The sequence below is a fragment of the Mercenaria mercenaria genome, chromosome 3 (genome assembly GCF_021730395.1).
Source record: "Mercenaria mercenaria strain notata chromosome 3, MADL_Memer_1, whole genome shotgun sequence".
NCBI classification, from domain to species: Eukaryota; Metazoa; Mollusca; class Bivalvia; order Venerida; family Veneridae; genus Mercenaria; species Mercenaria mercenaria.
The window spans coordinates 61,195,752-61,218,207 of NC_069363.1; the positions used below are offsets into that span (position 1 = coordinate 61,195,752).

Below are 22,456 nucleotides of genomic sequence, written 5' to 3' on the forward strand. Positions count from 1 at the left end.
GCACTTTGTAGAAAAGAGAACACATTTGACTGCGAAAGTTTTGATTATTGTGCAACTGCACGAAAATGCCAGCTCAGTAAGAAACATGCTGCGCAAAGTGGTCAGGGAACCAGGCTCAGTCAGATCTGTGATCATTATTCAAGTAAGTCTTTTTTTCTAATATGTCGTAAAAAAAAATAAAAGTTAAGGGGACACCCGGGTTCGAACCGGGGACCTCTCGATCTGCAGTCGAATGCTCTACCACTGAGCTATATCCCCTTTAATACATACAAATAAGAACGTTAATATCTTATTATATATTAATTTACGTCCTTGCTACAAATAAATACGTGCTTATCTCAAATCTAACTTTGTCACGACATTACATCGATTTGTGCGACTTTATAGATATCATTGTACTTTACTACATTACTCCGGTCCGTAGTTTGTAATAATGACAGGTCTGTTGTTGAACACTTAATTATATACTGGGCTAGAATCAAAACTCAAGGAAAGGAAAATGAAAATTTATCCTAATGTCGTGTAATAAAACAGTTATTGAATGGTTTGCCAAGCTGACTGCATGCCATTCAGTAGGTTTTTATTCATAACCTGTCAGTGTCTTGAATAATAATAAGTATATGGGACCGTAATGGTATATAAATCATATTTGAACTTCAAAATCTTAAGGTATCCGGTCCACAAATAAGCAAGTTCTGTATAACGGTGCTATTAAAATATATCAAATATTGACGCCTGGTAAGCTCATATTATTTTGGTATCATCTGAAAGTGTGTTGTCTACTGAAAAAGAAAATATAAATTACATCCCAAAAATATGTTACAGAATTTCTATTATTTTTTTTACTTTATATGCTACTTTTCAATGATAATTCAATAGAAATTCTGTTATTACAGTGTAAGATTTATCATTTCGCAGTAAAAAATCATAACTGTGGTGATTCGTACATATTATTTTGGTTAACTGTGTATGAGGTCACATTTTTTGGACATCTCAAACGTGTTGACGTCACTGTTGTCAATATGAGTTGTTGGTTGCCTTCGGGTCAGTATGAATTTTTTAACCAATCATCATGTGACTGTGCTAAGACCAACTGAAGTGACTATAATTATAGATTTTACAAATAAAATTAAACAAAATTGGTGTTTCAATATAAACAGATAACGCGGAATTTATTGTAATTTATATTTCAAAAACAAGTCTGTAGTACGTGTTTTAATATACACAGCAAACATAGCTACAGGTAGAGTATGGAATCAATCGGGTATCCAGTTTATTCAGGTGTGTAGCATTTTAATGTCTACATACCACCCTAGTAAGTAAGTCAGATATGAAAGACCGTAGGGAAGAGGAAAACGTACAATAGGCAACGTGTTCTAAAATCAACCAGGTCAATTAAACATCTAATAATTGCATAATAAATAAATAATTACCGGCGGATAGCGATGTACTGGGACTCACGTACCGATAGTCAGAGCCTCAAATTTGCCCACTTCTTAAATGAAATGGGCGTAGTGCATACAGCATCTGATCCGCAAAAAAAAAGAAATTTTATTAGAAATACGGTTATGATACAACTAGATTACACAATTACTTAACAACGCGGCTCTATTTTCAGAGACTGTTAACACAGTAGTTCCGGTAGAACCATCTGTAAATGACGCCTTTATCATCATCAAGAATTTTGTGTATGAAGTCGGCCTCAATATTTCTGTTTACGACCAATTAACTGGAAAGGTTAGTTGTATATATTTATAGCTTTTGCTTTGAAGCATGTTGGCTTCATAAAATATCAACACATACAATATTGGAGGTGAATAGAGGTCCGATGACCGGACCGCCAGACGCCGGGTATGGATTGCCAAGAGGTCCACTAATCGATGTATATTAAAACTCAACTATATGGTAAGTGGAGGGAGAAAGGTATAAATACTTGGCCACTGCCTGCATTATATTCAGTACTGGCTAAACTTTTACTGTATTTACATTTTTTTCAGTTTCCAGATACCGATATTTTTTAACCTTTTCTAGCAGAAACTGACAACTGATTAGTTTTTAATTAGCCTTATATTTATGATGAAATACCATTTTCAGGTTTCAAGGTTTCAGATTATTTTATACGGAATAAACATACAATGTTGAAGTAATTGTCAAACATACAATATCTATATAACATATTCTATGAAAACTAAGGCTATAATACTATTGAAATTCGTTTAAAAAAATCTGTTTTTGTTTTTTTTGGGGGGCGGGGGGGGGGGGGGGGTGGGGTTTAAACACATACAGTATCTGGAATGTTCGACATTGTATGCAATTTGTATATATAAATGTGATATTTGTCCGAAGTGTTAAACACAATTAATCTAAATTCAAACTGAACTTTAATATGCAGCGGTGTTTGTTTCGGATTTCAGACTGAAAGTACCATTTCGTGTGGTTTATTTCTCCTATAACCTTAATCTCATTTCAGACTGGACTGTACCATGCCGTGTTGTTTGATGAGGATATCCTCCGTCCTGACAGCCAAGCTACAACAAGTATTTCATTCTCTATGTCATATTACACATATATGTTCAATTGCCAAATTATGTTCGTACTTATGCAATAGAAAAAAAAACTTGTGAAAAGCATATAAGATCTTCTGCCATCTGTTTCAAATGTCATAGAGCAAATCGGTTGCAAAAGTCTTCGCCCATTCAAATTTAGAACTTAAAATACCTGCATGCACCATATGTTTTATCTGCAAAATTAAGAGTAATCAACATATCGTTGTTAACATATCGGCATGCAAAACAGATTGGCTCTTCCTTAACTCGCCTTAATCATTTTCGAATCACAGGATTGTGCATGTTCTCTATTATACTGTTAACAGGACAGACTTTTGCCTTGTCGAAAATAAGAGACCATTCTGTTGTTGTGGTATGTTCATATTATGATATGAACACTTCATAAACGGCTGTTATTGTTTGTTATTGCAGGTGAAAACTTAAAACATTTCATACCATCGAGAAGAAAGGTGATAATTCCCAAGGCAGACATTCAGTTTAAAGGTCTGTCTGTTGACCAGTGTGCGTCTAGGTGTCTGACAGAACCAACAATAGACTGCCAGTCTTTCGACTACTGTTTCGATACTGGACGATGCTTACTTAGCAAAATGCACCCTGATCAAAACATTACGCTTGTAAAAACACAGCTTGTGTGTGATCTATATTCAAGTAAGTTGTTTGAAGACGTATATAAATGCATTTCATTGAAAATTAACACAATCTTTACAACTGAGTACTACTTTGAAAGGGTGCATTGGTTAGTAGGACGGACTGCAACGCCAGCAACCTGTGTTCGATACCTGGCCGCGGCTGATATCCCGTCTAGTGTTCGGTACTGGCTGGTTTAATTAAATTGTTACTGCTTCCAGTAGTATCGGCTGAGCGAACGCAGTGGTCAAATGGTAAAACTGTTCGACTACAAAACCTGAGGTCCAGTGTTCGATCTCCGCTCCTTCAAATAACTATTTCTAAAATGATTAAGGAGAAGACTCCCGTATGGGTGCTTTCCACCCAGGAATGCTCAAGAACCAGGGATGCTCCTGGAATTGGAGCGTCTTCTGTATCTTATACTATCCTTCCACTAACATTTCTAACAGTCGTCTTAAGGAGACGCCCATATGGGTTTCCAAGGACGGCTGTAAGTAAACTTACAGACACACAAACGATTAAACAACTGTATCCACCTGGACTAGATGCTAAATATGTCACCTTGTTTGGGCTCGAATAGAAATAAGTTCCTCCATTTCTTTCCAGGTAGAGACTTTCACCGGCTACCAACACTATACAACATATCTTTAACCTGTACCCTTACTTTCAGAGCATCAAATTAATCGTAATTTTAATGCTTTTGGAAAAAACATTAGCTCATGATTTGTTTGTAATTGATGCAAAAAGTAAACAACTGATGGTTGTTGCCTTGATTAATTGGATTTTAATGTCCAGTTATTTCTTCTTTAGAATTTATAACAAATATTTTGATACGCATCTTATCATATTTTAGAAGATTTCCGACATATCTCTATCAACTTCAGGAACTTACCTGGACAGCTACACGGCTTATCCCGGGCAGACGATCCAGACTTCCGGTGATGCCAAGATAAGCGGAATCTTCTCTGCCGACTTCTGTGCACAGAAATGCTCTAAATACACGACTTTCTCGTGCAAATCATTCGACTTTTGTGCCACATCCAACACGTGTATTCTGAAAAGACGCCATATATTGGATATGCCGAAGACAGTGACATCCTCGAACACTGTTTGTACTCATTATTCAAGTGAGTGGTTAACAAGATAAAAAAGATGTAAAAAGAACAAAAAAAATCTAACAATACGTATAAAGTATATAATTTAAACAATTTAGACCTAAAAAATTAAAAGCAAAACATTATATCAGGTTTAGGTTTAGGATTGTATATAAGAACTTAGTGTATATTGTAGTCTAGTACGGTATAATCAATGGAATTATTTTTGTCATCAACATGTTATCAAGTAGTATATTGCTAAGATTTTTTCTTTTTTCTTTTATAAGGAAACTATATTCACGATTTCGATGTCGCAAAAGCTCAGAATTTTGATACCAGTAGCAAATCTCTACAAGTCAATAACGTCACGTCAAAAGATGGTTGTGCCAAACTTTGTATAGACAACAGTGGGGTTGCCTGCCAGGGCTTCGTGTACTGTCAGTCCAGTGGCGTGTGTACCATAATTGGCGTCAGTCCAAAACAAAACCAGGACAAAATCAAAGCCGATCCTAAATGCAACTTATACAACAGTACGTATTTACGTTTCCTATGCTGTAACATTGAATTTTAGAAATCATTCGGTTGTACAAATGTACGAGTACTCGTACAATACTTAATGTACCTGTATATTTGCTATATTTTATCAAATTGATATTGGGTAATATGCTGTTCACTGTACAAAGTAGTTTTGACCGGTTTCAATCAATCGTGTTTATCGAACTCCTTCCGCCCATATCTACCAAGCCTGATATCACTGATGTCGAAAGACAGTAGTCTGTTGTTCTATTTTTAAAGATAACTGGAATTTACTTAATCCAGCAAATCAGCGCACTGATTTATGAAATATGTGTGTTTTACAGGGAAGTACTTTCCAGACGGAACACCATATGGTGCCAACAGTCAAGCTCAAAAGTCCGGTTCCTCGTCAAGTTCCGGCTATACTGGTGGTAAGTTCACGTTATCTTCCTTGGTTTTACATATATAAAGTGTTATATACATGAAAATTTGAATTACTAATTAACTACCTTGCCTCATTCATCGGGTTAGTCAGTCATGTCGTTGGCTTGGTCAAATAGTGATATGGCATGGTTGCTAGTCAGAGATTCCATCCTCCATAAATGGCACGTGTAGGGATGGTTTACGCTTGGCATGCAGAAGAAAAGGGATGCTTTTTGAACAGTGAAACCTAAGTTAACTTACATGTTCTAGAGGACCATATGTGTGGGTCACCAGGGTCGAATATAAACAAATTTGGTTGTAAAACTGCCTTTCAGAAGATATACTCTGTCCAAATGTTAACTGTTGTGTTCCGGGTTTCATTCTAGGCTCAGTGCCTACATGTTCTGTGTCAGATGTTTCATGCTCAGTTTCAAAAACAATCGATCGATGTTCAATGGCATATTGACCATTCTTGGAATAGCAGTTGTACTACATATTTTGTTGCAGGTACAGTGTCAGATCTTGCAGAAGATATGTTCATTGCTTGTGTTTTATTTTAGCCAGTGCTTTAGCAACTGACTATAGCTCTAAATCAACTACCAAATGTCAACCTCGCGTCGTTTGAGTTTTCCTTCTATTTCTATATGACCACATCACACAAATATTCTGGACGTGTAAAAAAATAGTCCAATATTAATTTTTCGTAATCTTGGTTTTGTGTGTGCGTGAGCAATGGAGGACTACTGCTTTAAAAAATAAAAACAAGCAGCAACGGATTCTGAAATAAGTATGAACTTTATTAGAAATATTCGGAATCACTCCGCTCTAAGGTTAGGGTTAGGGTTATGGTTTAGGGTCATGGTTTAGGGGTTAGGGTTAGGATTGAAATCGGCCCCATCCTGGGGCAAACTTAGTTTTACATAGAGTTGTATAGGGAAAACGTTTAAAGATCTTGTCTTGAACCACAATGCACGGAGCTTAGAAATTTGGCATGTATCATTGTCTAGTGGACCTCTACCAACATTGTTCAAATCATGACCGGTCTAAGTACAATGGAATGTTGATTCTTTAGGTGTATCAGTTGAAATATCACTCAGTAAGCACTGGCTATCAGTCTTTCAGAGCTTTGATTTTGTATCAGGTGCTAAGGCAGGTGTTGTAGAAGTGTTGCTAATATTTGGCTTAGTAATTTGTATTTCATGCTTTGTTTTAGTTGCAATGGCAGGTATATCAGAATGTGTGCTAATGTTTGGCTTAGTATTTGTAACTTGTGTGTCAGTTGCAATGACTGGCCTTACAGTTATCATGATCATTCCTGGCGCGGTGATTGGTGTTTCATGTGTTGTGCAAATACGGGTCTTGAAGTAGCAATGCTAATGTTTTAGCATGGTAATTGTATTTCTTGTTTTATTTCAGGTACGGTGATGGCGGGTATTGCAGAAGGCATGTTCATTTCTGATTATGCTAATTGTGTTTCGTGTTTTATGTCGGTTGCAGTGACAGGTCTTGCAGGTGGCGTGTAAATATTTGGCCTTTTATTGCATTTCATGTTTTGTTTCAGGTGCATTGGCGTATCTTGCAGAATGCATGCCCAATTTTGGCATAGTAATTGTATGTTTTTGGGGAGCAATTACGGTTCTAGCAGATGTGCTAATTTCTGGTTTGGTAATTGTAACTCTTGTCTCCTTTGCAGTGACTGGCCTTGACGTTGGCATGATCATTCCTGGTGTAGTAACTGGTGTTTCGTTCAGTTTTAGTATGGTGATTTATTTCATGTTTTGTTCCAGGTGCAATGGCGGGCCTTGCAGTAGGCATGCTTATTCCTGGGATGGTAATTGGTGCGGCGTTGTTGTATTTTATGCGAACAAAGCGTCTGGTTGAAGAGGAACAGTTAAGGATGGGCTTTGTGAATATGAACCACGACGACGATGATCCCGACAGAATTAGATCTCACATGGACGACAACGAGCCGGCACATAAAGTGCAGTACGACTCGCCACACTGATCATCTTGCTCTGTGAACAATTCGTGTAATTACTCAGAGAAATTTAATGTTATTTTTTGATAAATTGCGGGTATTTGATTCATCGCATGCTGCTAATGTAGTGTTTTGCTTATATGTGTTGTGTTTTGTATCACCTGTATCTCTTAATAAGAAACAAAAATCATTAACTGTGCAAATACTGAATGCAAAGAAGTAAAATTACACGTACTTAGTGAAAGTGGTTTTGTGGGCACGTGTATATATTTACACGAACGCCTGTTTACATTTGAAGTGATGTATGTGTGGCTGTATTCTTTGAGTGTGGCTTTTCCTATTTGACTTTTGCCCCTATTTTTAGTATGTCTATTTTGTTAGTTCATTGATATTAAAATTGTCAGAAAATAACGCGTACCTTCAAAGGTTTTAACTCATTATTCGGGCATGTTTTGACACCATTGTTACATTGATCGTTGTTACATGATTATTTATATAAACCGCCGGTCAACAGTTTTTGCCATTCAACCGGTCTATATTCAACATAGTAAGTCAAATTTTCAAAATAAGACTGTGCAAATTGATTTCTGATGTCATAAGTAATAAAACACTTATTGAAAATGTTTCGTTCCTATGGATCTAGGGCAGTAGTTTTGACCGGCAAGCCATTTAATAAGGGTGTAATATTATATAAAACTATTTTGTCTACTATATTAAATATTTTAACTTAATTAAATCAAATTTGAATAAAAAAGCTTCGAAGATTGTATTTTCTTAACTAGGGTTCACTATTCTTTAACAATGTAACTTTTAATACATGTGTAACTACAAAGAATTTTTGCACTCGTTGAATAAACAGCATAATGACTTGTTATTGTCTTGTAGAAGAAAATAATGGAAAAGATCAAACAACCGAAAAACTAGACTTTATTTTGATAATATGCAGCAGTAATTGAATAAATGTATTTATTATTTTCTTATATAAATTTTGTCATAAACACGGTTTGTATTTCAGAGGCAGAAAACAAATTCCGTATTGTTGTACTGTGATGAAAGCCATTCCCGTCTCCCGTCTTTGTCTTTGATTCTTTCACATGAAACTTCAAATAGTTCAAACTAATAAACAAGAGGGACTTGATAGCTCTGTATCGCTCACCTGAGTTTATTTGCTTGCTTGAACAAATTTCTTTGCTAAAGCTTCAAAAACAAACAAAAAAACTAGGTGAGATTATTCAAGATAACTACTGAAATCTGCTAAAAGTATACAGGTGGTCCAAATCTCTTTGTAGTAGCTTCAAACAAGAAAGTAGGTCCGTAGGCCAGGGTTAGGAATATTAAAGATGTGTATTGAAATCTTTATAAACAGTTATACACGTGGTCCATATTTCTAAGCTGTACCTTCAAAAACAAGAATGTAGGTCAATAGGTCATGATTAAGACTATTTAAAATGAGTATTGAAATCTGCATCATATATATGTGGTCCAAATCTCTTTGCTGTAGCTTCAAAAACAAGAAAGTTGGTCAGTAGGTCAGGGCTAAGAACATTAAAGATCTGTACCTTCTCTTTATCTTTTATTTATAAACGTGGTCCAAATTTCTGTGCTGTACCTTCAAAAACAAGAAAGTAGGTCAGTAGGTCATGATTAAGACTATATAAAATGAGTATTGAAATCTGTATCAAACATTATACATGTGGTCCAAATTTCTATGCTGTACCTTCAAAAACAAGACAGTAGGTCAGTAGGTCATGATTAAGACTATTCTAGAAGAGTATTGAAAGCTGTATCAAAATTATACATGTAGTACAAATTTCTATGCTGTAACTATAAAAAACAAAAACAAAAACGTAGGTCAGTAGGTCATGATTAAGACTATTCAATACGATTAAAACTATTCAATACGAGTATTAAAATCTGTATCAAACATTTTACTTTTGGTCCAAATGTCTTTGTAATTGCTTCAAAAACAAACAAGTCTATGTAAAACAATGGACCAGCCAGGCGTGGCCTATACTGACCCCAAAGTCAGGATTTGAACAATCTTGGTAGAGAACCGCTAGAGCAATATTTGAGTACGCCTTTTCGAACAATAAATCTCTTACGTAATCCGGTATATCATCTGAAAAAAGTTAAAAAAATCTTTATTATATGGATGTATATTATATAAATATTGCATTTCTGAGAGGGTGATATGAAAAATGTTCACCGCGAGATATATGAATATTTACCGAGGCGCCAGCCGAGGTCTATATTCATATTTCGAGGGGTGAACATTTTTCATACCACCCTCTCAGGAATGCAATATCTATTTTATTATACCGAAAGGTTACAAATATCAAAGTATTTACTAGAAAATCAACAAAATAATTTAACATTAAAAGTAATTAGAGCTACTAACCAAATAATGAAGACAGAATTAAGGACTTTTAATTTGTGGTGACTTTACCGTGTAATAAGACTTTTTTGATAGATTTAATCGAGACGTTTATATATAGCTGACCCCTATATTTATTCTAATATTTCAATATTAAGTCAATCAGTAGCGTTCGAAAAACGGCGATAACTTTCTTTTTTTTTAAATGAAACATTTAAGTGTGAGCACTCATTTTCTTAGTAAGATAATTACCAAACTTATTGTGGTAGTTTCGATTCAATATTTGATGAAAAATTGTTTTCGAAATCTTTTGCATGTAGCATAAAAAGAAAATTCGGCCGTGTTCGCACATGCAAGAGCAGCAGAAAAGGGGTAATTTAATCCTAAAGTATAATTATATAAGCGCCTCGTCTGAAAATTTATCGACTCACTCTTTTAGTCAATGCGAAAGTATCAATCTCTCAACGGGTGATATGAAAAAATAATATCACATGCGCAGAAAAACAAAATAACACTGTTGCGCATGTGATATGAAATTATGGATCATATCACCTGTGCAGAAATTGAAAATAACGATTTTGCGCATGTGATACAAAATCACTGGGGAATATGATATATTATTCAAGTTAAACTTATGGGAAATTTGCATTGGACATTTATGTGAGGTATAATAAAACAAAATGTTCATTAAAACAGTAGCTTGATCTGGGATGTTTTATTCACGCGGCTGTCGTAAAATCCCACCAGGTGGTTGTGCGCTTCGGTTGATACTGGAAAAATCCACTTGAGACGGAATAAAACACGCCAGATAAAACACGAATTACACGCACACAGCTTTGCAAATCACCCGAAATAGGCTTAATTGAAATGAAAGACATATAAATTATCATTCTATTGAAAACATTCCAATGGAAAGCTTTTTATCCGCACCATAACCAAGTAGCTTTTAAATGGCAAGTAAATGTTTGGCACTTCGCGTTGTTAATATACGACCTGAATGACGAGTGTACAATGTATTGATAAACGGGGTTTAAGGAAGGTGGGCAACTCCTAACAAAATCATTTTGTGTCAGTTGCATGACCAGATTACAGCAAAGTGTAATTAAGGTAATTTGTTTAGACTTTCAGCGATGCGACACTCTTATTTATCTACCTGTTTCATATTTTACACTTCTTTAGTTCTTTTCAAAATTCTTCTGACTATTCCCAAGCACTGCAGCATGAGGCCCTGGTGAACTATTCATATTTCTTCAGTATGTGAATGTTCATCACATAAGCGCCCGAGCACGATGGACAAGCATCCCGTCATAGCATGCGCTGTGCCCGGAAGTACGTCCGATTAGTGTTTCTAAGTAGCGTTTTTTTTTCTCTTTTTCCCCCACCATTTTTTTGTTAAAACGTGAATTTTGGAATGATCATGATACGGTTGGATCTAGTCAAAATGTTTGCTATGACTGGACAGTGCACATGTTTTTTTGTGCGGGGACGGTTGCTTGTGAATCGGATTAACATATTTCATTTAATGGTATAACGCAGCCTTATTTGTAAAGAAAATAAATTGATAAAAGAACGAATACACGAAATTAAATACCCGGTTTAGCTTTTATGGAAGAATATTAATTTATCTCGCGCCAGATTATCGGCTATTTTATCTACCTCAACAGGGTTATTTATTCTTATTCAACCCACAGAAAAACGTCATAATTGCAGGGTTAGAATTAATTGAATTGTACAGTCGATAATCGGATTCATAAATATTTTAATACTTATATATTGAACTAGATATTTTTAACCACATTTAACACTGGACGGTCAAGCGCTCGGCAGCTTATACCTGAAATTGTTTTTAGGGACGGGACTTTTTAACATGTGAAGTATTAACTTCAATTTACTAGTTGTTAAATTTGTAAACAGTAAGTTCAGAAGTAAAGGGTATATATAGTAGAAGGAAATAGCAGACGACAGTATGGAAGTGCAAATGAGAAATGACGTTACACTAAGAGAAGAATATTTATTGAAAATCTGGGATAATTACATCCAAGACAATCTGGTGGAATCAACGCCATGTAAAGCTGCAATATATGATTTTAGGACACGGAGACTCATTGTCGCTAGCGACAAATTTTATCTGCTAGAAAATGAGGTTTACAACCTATCGGAAGGTATGAAATATCCGGATACCGTTTACCGTGACGGAATCACCGTTCAGAACCGGCATTATACGGTACGCTTAGCGGACGGTAAAAACGGAATTTACGCAACTGACGGCGGAGACGGTTGTACCGTGTGTAAAACGGTAACTCTAATGATAGTTGGTGTCCATGATTGTCGTGTGAAAAGCGACGTTTGCAATGCGGAAATTATGAAACTTGGTGATTATTTCAGAAAATTGGGATTATAGTTTAGTGCTATGCAATTAATTGAAATTTCATGACCAGACAGTTAGGTTTATTGGTATGATGGGAAATTTCAAACAATTCATTTGAATAACAGCGACCCAAACACGCATAAACGACATGTACTTGTGATTCAAAAACAGAAATACTTCATACTACATACTGTCAAGAATTTACAATTTTATTTATATAAATCAATCGAACACTTACAATCGCAAAGTCTTCGTCGATATTCTCGATTTACAGTAGAAAGCTTTCTTTATATTGCCTACATAAACAATTTTCAATTGAATGTCTCCCAAGGCTTTTAAATTGCATTTATAATTGTATTTGTGTTCTAACAACGCTGAAGTATAAAATTAAATATTGCTCCAACTTAAGAGTGGTTATCAATACAATACTTCAAGCTAGATACATTTGTACAAGTAATTAGTGTTTAGTTAGCGATCTAAACTTTATATTGTGCGGTTACTGTATATTTTGGCCGCGATGAGTGGATGCAGTGTTCCTTTGGTAATAGTACGGGGGTCAAAAGCGTCTACCATGCAACCCCTAGACTTTTTTCGTAGCTCCATATTGATACCATTTTTTATTGTTTTATCACCAAAACTGACTAAGACAGAACTAATTACCATCTATATGGTTGTCCTTTCCAAAAATGAACGGTTGCCATGGAAACAGTGAAATCATATATAGTTCAAAAGAGTTTTTTCATGGGAACATTTTTTATTTTGAAAGAGTTGGTCCTACCAAAAATTTGGTACCTATAAAAAAAGTCTAGGGGTGGGGGTACATGGCAGACGCTTTTGATCCCCACTTGTAACATTGATTACGAATTCAGGGTCGTGAGCTATAGCCCCGCTCCTCAAACTAAAATTACTTTCATTTGTATATGAACAATACTTTGCACCTGGCACGCCTCTGTATTTGCACTTTCCTCCAACAACTGTTAATACTAGAGTCACCGATATGGCGGTTACAGGCGGCGAATCTGAATAAGCTTAAATACCACAAAATATTTCTGTAAATAGCGTTTGTCGCCTTTAGGTCTTCTTTGACTAATAAACAGAAGGAAGTGTCAAATGCACATAGGTGGTCATGCATAGACTAGTTTTGTATAGTTTTATACCGCCGGGTTGAGTAAATAATGATGAAATGATGACTTAAGTTAATGTAACAAAGAACTCGGCTTAAACTAAAGATGAAATATTTTAAGTTTCCTTATATAGTTGTCAAGTTAATAAATGAAAAAAAAGAGCTCTCCGCAAGCCAGCGCGTTCCACTTTTCGGCAATTTGACAGTAAAATGAATTTATGTCTCAATATGAGACCTCTACTTTAAAAGGAAGATATACCAAGATATTAAAAAGACCCTGCTACTCAGAGGGGTTAAAGGTCAAGTATGGAAGGGGTACTTCCTGACTTGAAGGCTTCTGCTTTAAATACTAAGGTTCCCGTATGTGCTAACATATCTCCACTAGAGCCCACTTAATTGTAGCAACTAGTCAACACTTTCATTGCAAGAATATTCTGTGGACTGAATTTCCGATATAAAATAACTTATCAAAAATTAGATCAGACGCAGTGATTAAGTGGTAGAAACACCAAACATGGAATAGTCAGTTCGAGTCCCTGCTCCCAACTAAAAGCTACTAACATTCGGAAAATAGCTCCCTATATGGGTACTTTATAGATAATTACATCTGGCACCCTATAGAAACAGGGAAGCTTTTGGAATAAGACAGTCTTCTATACATTTCACTACCCTTCAACTAAAATTACAGCCTTCTTCAAGAGTCGCCCATACGGGTTATTGCTAACGACTAAGACTAACCTTAAGGCATTGAGAAACAAAAATCAAACAACATCAAATCATAGAAAGAAAGAGTTGTTTAACATGAAAATTGAACAGCATGTAAAACATGTATATTACTTTACGAAACAAGTGTCAGTATACTGATATAAACATTGAATTCAGGAAAAGGACTGCCTAAAGGGGCTCCACTTCCGGACAGTTAAACGCCTTTAAAAACCATTTTTCAAAGAACAGTTACACATGTTCGTTTTAATGCATTTGCAATAGCGTGCGAGTGGTGAAATTTCGCATAAGGTGGAACACAGTTTTCAGCAATTGTTTATCTTTATTTCTTTACAAATGGTATTCATTTTCAAAGGGAGACAACTTTTTCGGAATACTTTAAGTACAAATCATCAAATGGCATTCATTTTCAAAGGGAGATAACTTTTTCCGATTATTTTAAGTACAAATGGCATTCATTTGCAAAGGGAGACAACTTTTTCCGATTATTTTAAGTAATCATCGAGAAAAAGTTGTCTCCCTTTGAAAATGAATGCCATTTGTAAAGAAATAAAGATAAACGATTGCTGAAAACTGTATTCCACCTTGAATTTCACCACTCGCACTCTATTGCAAATGCAACAAAACGAACATGTGTAACAGTTCTTTGAAAATGGTGAGTTTTTAAAGGGGTTTGACTGTCCAGAAGTGGGGCCCCTATAGGCAGTCATTTTCTGGAATTCAATGTTTATATCAGTATACTGACACTTGTTTCGTAAAGCAATATACATGTTTTACATGCTGTTCAATTTTCATGTCAAACAACTCTTTCTTTCCATGATTTGGTGTTGTTTGAGTTTTGTTTCTCAAGGCCTACTTCTTAACCTTAAATACCAAAAATTACATATATTGGTAACTGGTAGTGACTATAAATAAGGTATAACCCTTATCATGCTCTGCCTTTGCGACCAGTGTAGATCATGATCAGCCTGCACATCTGTGTAGTCTGATCATAATCTGCACTGTTCTCTATTCAGTCAGTATCTTTTTGGTATGCACCCCTTTTAACAGTTAATGGTACTGTCCAAACTGAAAGATGAACAAATTCATTACAGAAAATTAGCAGGGTAAGGGTTTACATAAACAAATACAAAAAGCTACAAATATCTCTGCACTTTTATTATTAAATCTACATCAATAAGAACATATTGTTTCAACAATATCTCTTAACCAATGAAAAAAGCTAACGCATCTAAATACACAGCCATATAAAACACGGTATCAAGCTTTAAAAGCTTTAAAAAAAACATTTCAAGCTTAAAAGCGTAAAAAATGCAAATTTCTAGGATAACAACTGTGTTAAAACATGTAACAAATCACAGATACTGAACAATCAGAAAGCTTTGTGTACTTGGAATATACTGTGGAATGACTTGCGCTCAATTTGGAATGTGAAATCTTCAAAGGTCTCGATTTACTGATAATATTCATGAAAATAATAGACAAAAACTTGTGTGCAAATAGCCTAGGTGTTAAGAAATAGAATATTTCTGTTTCAAGAAACAGATTCATAAATAAAATCGAAAATTTCCCTGTTGATGCTCTATAAAACAAAACTTCTTTTCCTTTTCACGCAAAAACAACAACAACATTCCAAATTTTTATCATCAAAAAGACACAGGTTTTCTTTCTCTTTGTAAAAAAAATCAATATGAAACGTATTTTGATTTTTTTAAGTATGGGACAAGATTTAATACTGATGAATATGAGATGAAAATAGGTTTATCACTAAAACTATTTTTCAAACTTGTTAAAAGGATTCTATAAAATGTTCCAATGAATCACCAATGATCACACAGATCAGAAATCAATAAAAAAAAAAATCAGTGTATGCCGAATTAAAGCTAGCAATATTAAACAGAATGACTTTCTACAACAAAAACAATGATCTGTCTATACAATTATTGTCATGTTATATATCTTTGATTTATGCCACTAGAAGTAACAGTCTTATGTGCACTGCCAGTTGGAAAAAAAAAGTTTTTCTTTGTGGTTAAGCAACATTCAGTTTTGTAACTGCCAGCACTTTATATAACCAGAACCATAGTGCCTGGATTCTGTTCCAGTATATACCTGTTCCTATCAAGTAACACATGAAATGGAGATAGAGAATGAGCAATTTTAGACACAATGCCCTTGTTTTTATTCCTTACGACCTCCTCAAATAAAGGACAGAAATTTACTTGCTTACAAAATGTTTCCATTGACTTTAACAAAAATTTGAATAACTGTTTTCACATAGAGCTGGAAGCAATGTAACCAATTCTGTTTCTGATTGTTTTCTCTCTACATTCAACAATTAGCCTATTGGTGGCAATTCTGCCTTTGTGACCAGTGCAGACCATGATCAGCCTGCATAGATATTCCCTATTCAGTCAAACACCTCTTTGAATGATAAGTGGCATTGCCCAAATTGAATAATGGTCCAGACCATTTTAGAAATTAAGCAGGGTAAAGGTTTAAGTCACAAAACATATCCAAAAAGGAGGAAGCTGAAGTCTAACGTAACAGTTACCATGCCATCACATCATCCATACAGTGCCTGTCTAGGCTTACACACTGTAACTTTTTGTTTACTCCTAAAAACAGAATCAAAACTTGTACCTACACAGTAACACATATGTTGACACATATGCTGATAAATGTGTGAGAAGCTGATACCTGGAAGACATATAATCCTCTGAGCAATTACACAGAAATACAGTAGGCCTTTACATCCAGATATATCACCCAAAGGAAGTGGCTATGTGTAATATATTACGTTTTATGTTCAAATCAGAAATGACAGTTTGCCATTCGGCCCTCAACGTATAGCTACAATGCTTGCTGCATTAATTACTATAATTTACTAAATAACATTCAAACTCTTTCTGGATTAACATTAACACATAGAAAACAGCTATGAAATTTTCATTATACTTGCTTGTTTTGATTTGATTTGATTAACATTATCTCTTATCTCTCCTAGTGGCTCTGAAGCCAATAAAAAAAACCGCAGTGACCAAAACTAAAACCTACTAAAAAATCATGTACGATCAAACCTCGAACTATGTTCTTATCACTCTCACAACCTTTAAACAAATACATGAATAAAAAATCAAAAACATTATGTAAATATATGTACATGAATAAAATATTGACAAAAAATATAACCATGTATAATCACAACTATAAACAGTTTCTATACAAATATACAGTTAATGCTCTAACATAACCTGTGTTTAATTTTCTCTCTTATATCCTGAACAAATGGTAGAATGTTAAAGCTGAGAAAAAAGTAAAAGAACTTTGACTGGTTGAAAATATTTACAAATATTATCATTTTCAAAATATGCAACAGAAGATACGAAATGCCATAATTCTTACTAGCTTACTAGTTTAGTATGACAAAAGAAAAGTATTAATGTAAAAAAGCTGTTTTCCTTAAACTTAAAACTTGATTTGAGTCAACATTTGATTGAAATCAACAAACATGAAATGTCAACATGAAATAGATTTTCAATCCATCATAAGAAATGCAATATCATAGAACAAACTAACTGACAAACCATGCATTACCTCCCTTGACATTTACTGATATAAAATTCACAAACATTTACGTTAATGAAAAGTACAAGCATGATAGAGCCTGAACTTTATCAGGTTCCTAAAAAAATTTTTTTAAAAGACTTATTTGTTTACAAAGTAAAAGACATATGATAATAAATAGTACTTGCTTGCATAATGCATGACCATTCAGCAGATTACAGTTACAATCATTACTTAGCTCACAGTTCTTCTTATGTAAAATTACAGCCAAACTAGAGACATTTCTAAGAAGAAAATTAAAGTAATGCACCAACTTTGGCTTACAAGATCCATACACATGAGATTCAGCATGAAAATGTTACAAATGCTATGAAAACAGTTGATGACTTCTGTCACAACATCTGCCATAAAATCATTCTCGCTTACCAATGGTCTACCATGGTTCCCTGGTTGAACCTCTGCCACATTTTGCTACTATTTTTTTGTTTGTTTACATTTCAGGTTAAATTTGTTTGTTTGTTTTTTGGGTTTAACGCTGTTTTTCAACAGTATTTGAGTCATGTAACGGCGGGCAGTTAACCTAACCAGTGTTCCTGGATTCTGTACCAGTACAAACCTGTTCTCTGCAAGTAACTGCCAACTTCCCAACATGAATCAGAGGTGGAGGACTAATGATTTCAGACACAATGTCGTTTATCAAATAGTCACAGAGAACATACGCCCAGTCCGAGGATCGAACCCACGACCCTGCGATCTGTAGACCGACACTCTACCTACAGAGCTAAGCGGGCGGGTACATTTCAGGTTAAAGCTGTCAGCCATTCAGCAACATTTTGTGTTAGATCTTAAACCAATCAAAATTGTGCGTGAAAAGCATGACCTAATGCCTTTCAATACTGAAGCCGAATCACCAAGAATAATTTAAATTGTCAATATCCAATGAGAAGAGCGCATCTTTATCTATTGCAGTCATTTTGTATTGTCTTTGTGAATTGTCGGAAAGCATTTTATGTAGATGCTGCTTAAATTTTCAATTTGGGGGCCAAATATAGAAAAATATTGATAGGCCAAAACCTCTCAGGGTAGTAATTACCATAGTGCAAGCTCACTGAACGCAGAAAAGAAAAAAAATTGGTGGTTTCATACTATGATGAACTTATGATAGATGAGAATCCCATACAGTATATGCACATGTGATTCTTTCACAACATCTGCCATAAACCGAACATATGTGACTTACTTCTATTAATGTCATCAATAGTTCAATAGTTGCAAATACAAAGCTAGAAAACCTAAATGTGCAAAAAATGAAGCAATATTAACTATGAGTAAGTAGCGGTGGCAATGTACCTAAAATGTATCTGGCATTTAGATCTATACTTTGCAAATGATTTAGAGAGATGAGAAAACAGCCATTGAAGTTTCTCAGTAGATGAAGACCTGTTTTCACAGTGTAAGATTTTGGCTAAAAATGTAACTTACAACCTTGAATGTAAATGTAGTAGGTAATAAAAGCACTTTAAACCATTGTGCTAAAGCACTTTAAACCATTTGTTCTATAAAGATGTAAGAAACGTCTAAAAATATTTTTTTTTCACAAAATCTCACAACTAAATGAAAAAAAAAATTAAGCACTTAATAAAACAAGAGGACCATGATGGTCCTGAATCGCTCACCTGTCTCCACATGACCCAATTTTCATGAAGATCCATTGAAAAATATGGCTTCTAGAGAGATCACAAGGTTTTTCTATTATCTGACCTAATGACCTAGTTTTTGAAGGCACATGACCCAGTTCTGATCTTGACCTAGATATTATCAAGGTGAACATTCTCACCAATTTTCATAAAGATCTCATGAAGAGTATGGCCTCTAGAGAGGTCACAAGGTTTTTCTATTTTTATACCTACTGACCTAATTCTGGCAACATGTGACCCAGTTTCAAATTTTATCTAGATATCATCAAGGTGAACATTCAGACAAATTTTCATGAAGATCCGTTGAAAAATATGGCCTCTAGAGTGGTCAAAAGGTTTTTCTATATTTAGACCTACTGACCTAGTTTTTGACCACAGCTGACCCAGTTTCGAACTTGACCTAGATATCATCAAGATGAATATTCAGACCAACTTCCATACAGATCCCATGAAAAATATGGCCTCTAGAGAGGTCACAAGGTTTTTTTATTATTTGACCTACTGACCTAGTTTTTGATGGCATGTGACCCAGTTTCGAACTTGACCTAGATGTCATCAAGGTGAACATTCTGACCAATTTTACTGAAGATCCATTGAAAAGTATGGTCTCTAGAGAGGTCACAAGATTTTTCTATTTTTAGACCTACTGACCTAGTTTTTGACTGCAGTTGACCCAGTTTCAAACCTGACCTAGATATCATCAAGATGAACATTCAGACCAACTTTCATACACATCCCATGAAAAATATGGCCTCTAGAGAGGTCACAAGGTTTTTTCATTATTTGACCTACTGACCTACTTTTTGAAAACACGTGACCCACTTTCGAACTTGACCTAGATATAATCAAGGTGACATTCTGACCAATTTTTATGAAGATCTATTCATAAGTATGGCCTTTACAGAGGTCATAAGGTTTTTCTATTTTTAGACCTACTGACCTAGTTTTTGACCGCACGTGACCCAGTTTCGAACTTGACCTAGATATCATCAAGATGAACATTTAGACTAACTTTCATACAGATCCCATGAAAAATATGGCCTTTAGAGAGGTCACAAGGTTTTTCTATTATTTGACCTACTGACCTAGTTTTTAAAGGCACGTGACCCAGTTTCGAACTTGACCTAGATATCATCAAGGTGAACATTCTGACCAATTTTCATGAAGATCCGTTGAAAAATATGGCCTCTAGAGTGGTCAAAAGGTTTTTCTATATTTAGACCTACTGACCTAGTTTTTGACCACAGTTGACCCAGTTTCGAACTTGACCTAGATATCATCAAGATGAATATTCAGACCAACTTCCATACAGATCCCATGAAATATATGGCCTCTAGAGAGGTCACAAGGTTTTTCTATTTTTAGACCTACTGACCTAGTTTTTGACTGCACGTGACCCAGTTTCGAACTTGACCTAGATATCATCAAGCTGAACATTCTGACCAATTTTCATAAAGATCCCATGAAAAATGTGACCTCTAGAGTGGTCACAAGCAAAAGTTTACGCACGCACGGACGGACTAACGCACGGACGGACGACGGACGACGGACGACGGACGCTGCGTGATCACAAAAGCTCACCTTGTCACTTTGTGACAGGTGAGCTAAAAATAGATCTAGAAGGGTATATATTTTACTGTACCAATGGCTGTATTGCTTAGTGGGTCCAATCAGGTACGTTTCTGTGTGGCATCAACAAAAAGTGATATAAACACCCGTTTCCTACGTCAATGAAACTAAATATATCTTTAGGTTATTCACTGAAATCAGCTGAAGGGAGGGTGGGTGGGGTAACTTATACTTTGATACTTAATCAACTTGAAGTACCATCAAAGCAATCCTTACACTTGTTTTTTATGATGTCTAATTTATACACTATGGGAGTGTGGAATGCAAAATATATACATAAAATACTGATTTAAACAAAATACTGTTACAAAAGCCAAACGTAATTGAGCATAACTAGGCACTGATGATAAAATTCGAGTTCAATTTCACAAAAAATACAACTTCCTTTGTGATACAAGACAATTTTTTTTCGCTGATAAATCAGACAACTAATATTTCAGCTATGCATTAACCTCTTCAGAAATACATGTTTACATATATGTCCCAAAATTCTCTGGTCTCTTTTTAATGAATGCCCATTTCTGTAAATTACACACAATGGGGACAAAAGTCAAACTGTGATGTCAAGCATGACACAGATCACTTGTCAAAAATAAACAAGAGGGCAATGAAGGCCCTGTATTGCTCACCTGACCTATTGACCTAAAGATCATCAAGATTAACATTCTGACCAAGTTTCATTAACATATGGTCATAAATGTGGCCTCTAATGTATTAAATAGCTTTTCCTTTGATTTGACCCAGTGACCTAGTTTTTGACCCCACATGACCCAGATTCAAACTTGACCTTAAGATCATCAAGATTAACATTCTAAGTTTCATGAATATACAGTCATAAATGTGGCCTCTAGAGTGTTAGCAAGCTTTTCCTTTGATTTGACCTAGAGACCTTGTTTTTGACCCCACCTGACCCAGATTTGAAACTGACCTATAGATCATCAAGCTTAACATTCTGACCAAGTTTCATTAAGATATGGTCACAAATGTGGCCTCTACAATGTAAACTAGCTTTTGCTTAGATTTGACCTGGTGATCTAGTTTTTGATCCTACATGACCCACATTCAAACTTGACCTCGAGATCATCAAGATTAACATTCAGACCAAGTTTCATGAAGATACAGTCATAAATGTGACCTCTACAGTGTTAACAAGCTTTTCCTTTGATTTGACCTGGTGACCTAGTTTTTGACCCCAGATAACCCAATATCAAACTCGTCCAAGACTTTATTGAGGGAAACATTCTGACCAAGTTTAATTAAGATTGGCCCCAAATTGTGAGCTCTAGAGTGTTAACAAGCTTTTCCTTTGATTTGACCCAGTGACCTAGTTTTTGATCCCAGATGACCCAATATCGAACTTGTCCAAGATTTTATTAAAGGTAACACTCTGACCAATTTTCAATAAAATTGGGCCAAAAATGTGACCTCTAGAGTGTTAACAAGCTTATCCTTTGATTTGACCTGGTGACCTAGTTTTTGATCTCAGATGACCCAATATCGAACCCATCCAAGATTTTATTGAGGGTAACATTCTGACCAAGTTTCATTAAGATTGGGCCAAAATTGTGACCTCTAGAGTGTTAACAGTCAAATTGTTGACGACGTCACCACCGCCACCGACGAAAGACACAGGGTGATCACAAAAGCTCACCTTGAGCACTTTGTGCTCAGGTGAGCTAAAAATTCACACAAACATATTTGTTCATATTTTTGTTCCTTTGTTCCTTCAGTCTAGAGTTTAGCATCATAATTAAGAAACAAGAGGACCAT

At 35.3% G+C, this 22,456-nt stretch overlaps 2 protein-coding genes and 1 non-coding gene across 3 annotated transcripts in view; 2 read left to right on the top strand and 1 right to left on the bottom strand.

Moving 5' to 3' along the window:
- The window catches only part of LOC123524576 (uncharacterized), a 218,450-nt gene that overhangs the window by 27,064 nt on the left and 168,930 nt on the right, over positions 1–22,456 (top strand). The gene's annotated exons all lie outside the window — the stretch shown is intronic.
- Positions 187–258, bottom strand: Trnac-gca (transfer RNA cysteine (anticodon GCA)). The gene has a single exon. It is a non-coding gene; the product is annotated as a tRNA-Cys (tRNA).
- Positions 11,218–12,355, top strand: LOC123523455 (profilin-1-like). The gene has a single exon (XM_045301130.2). It carries the CDS (start codon positions 11,546–11,548, stop codon positions 11,978–11,980), a length of 435 nt encoding a protein of 144 aa, XP_045157065.1. The 5' UTR covers positions 11,218–11,545; the 3' UTR covers positions 11,981–12,355.

Excerpts from the sequence above, each read along its gene's own strand:
- LOC123523455 (XM_045301130.2), top strand. The coding sequence starts at position 11,546 with ATGGAAGTGCAAATGAGAAATGACGTTACACTAAGAGAAGAATATTTA.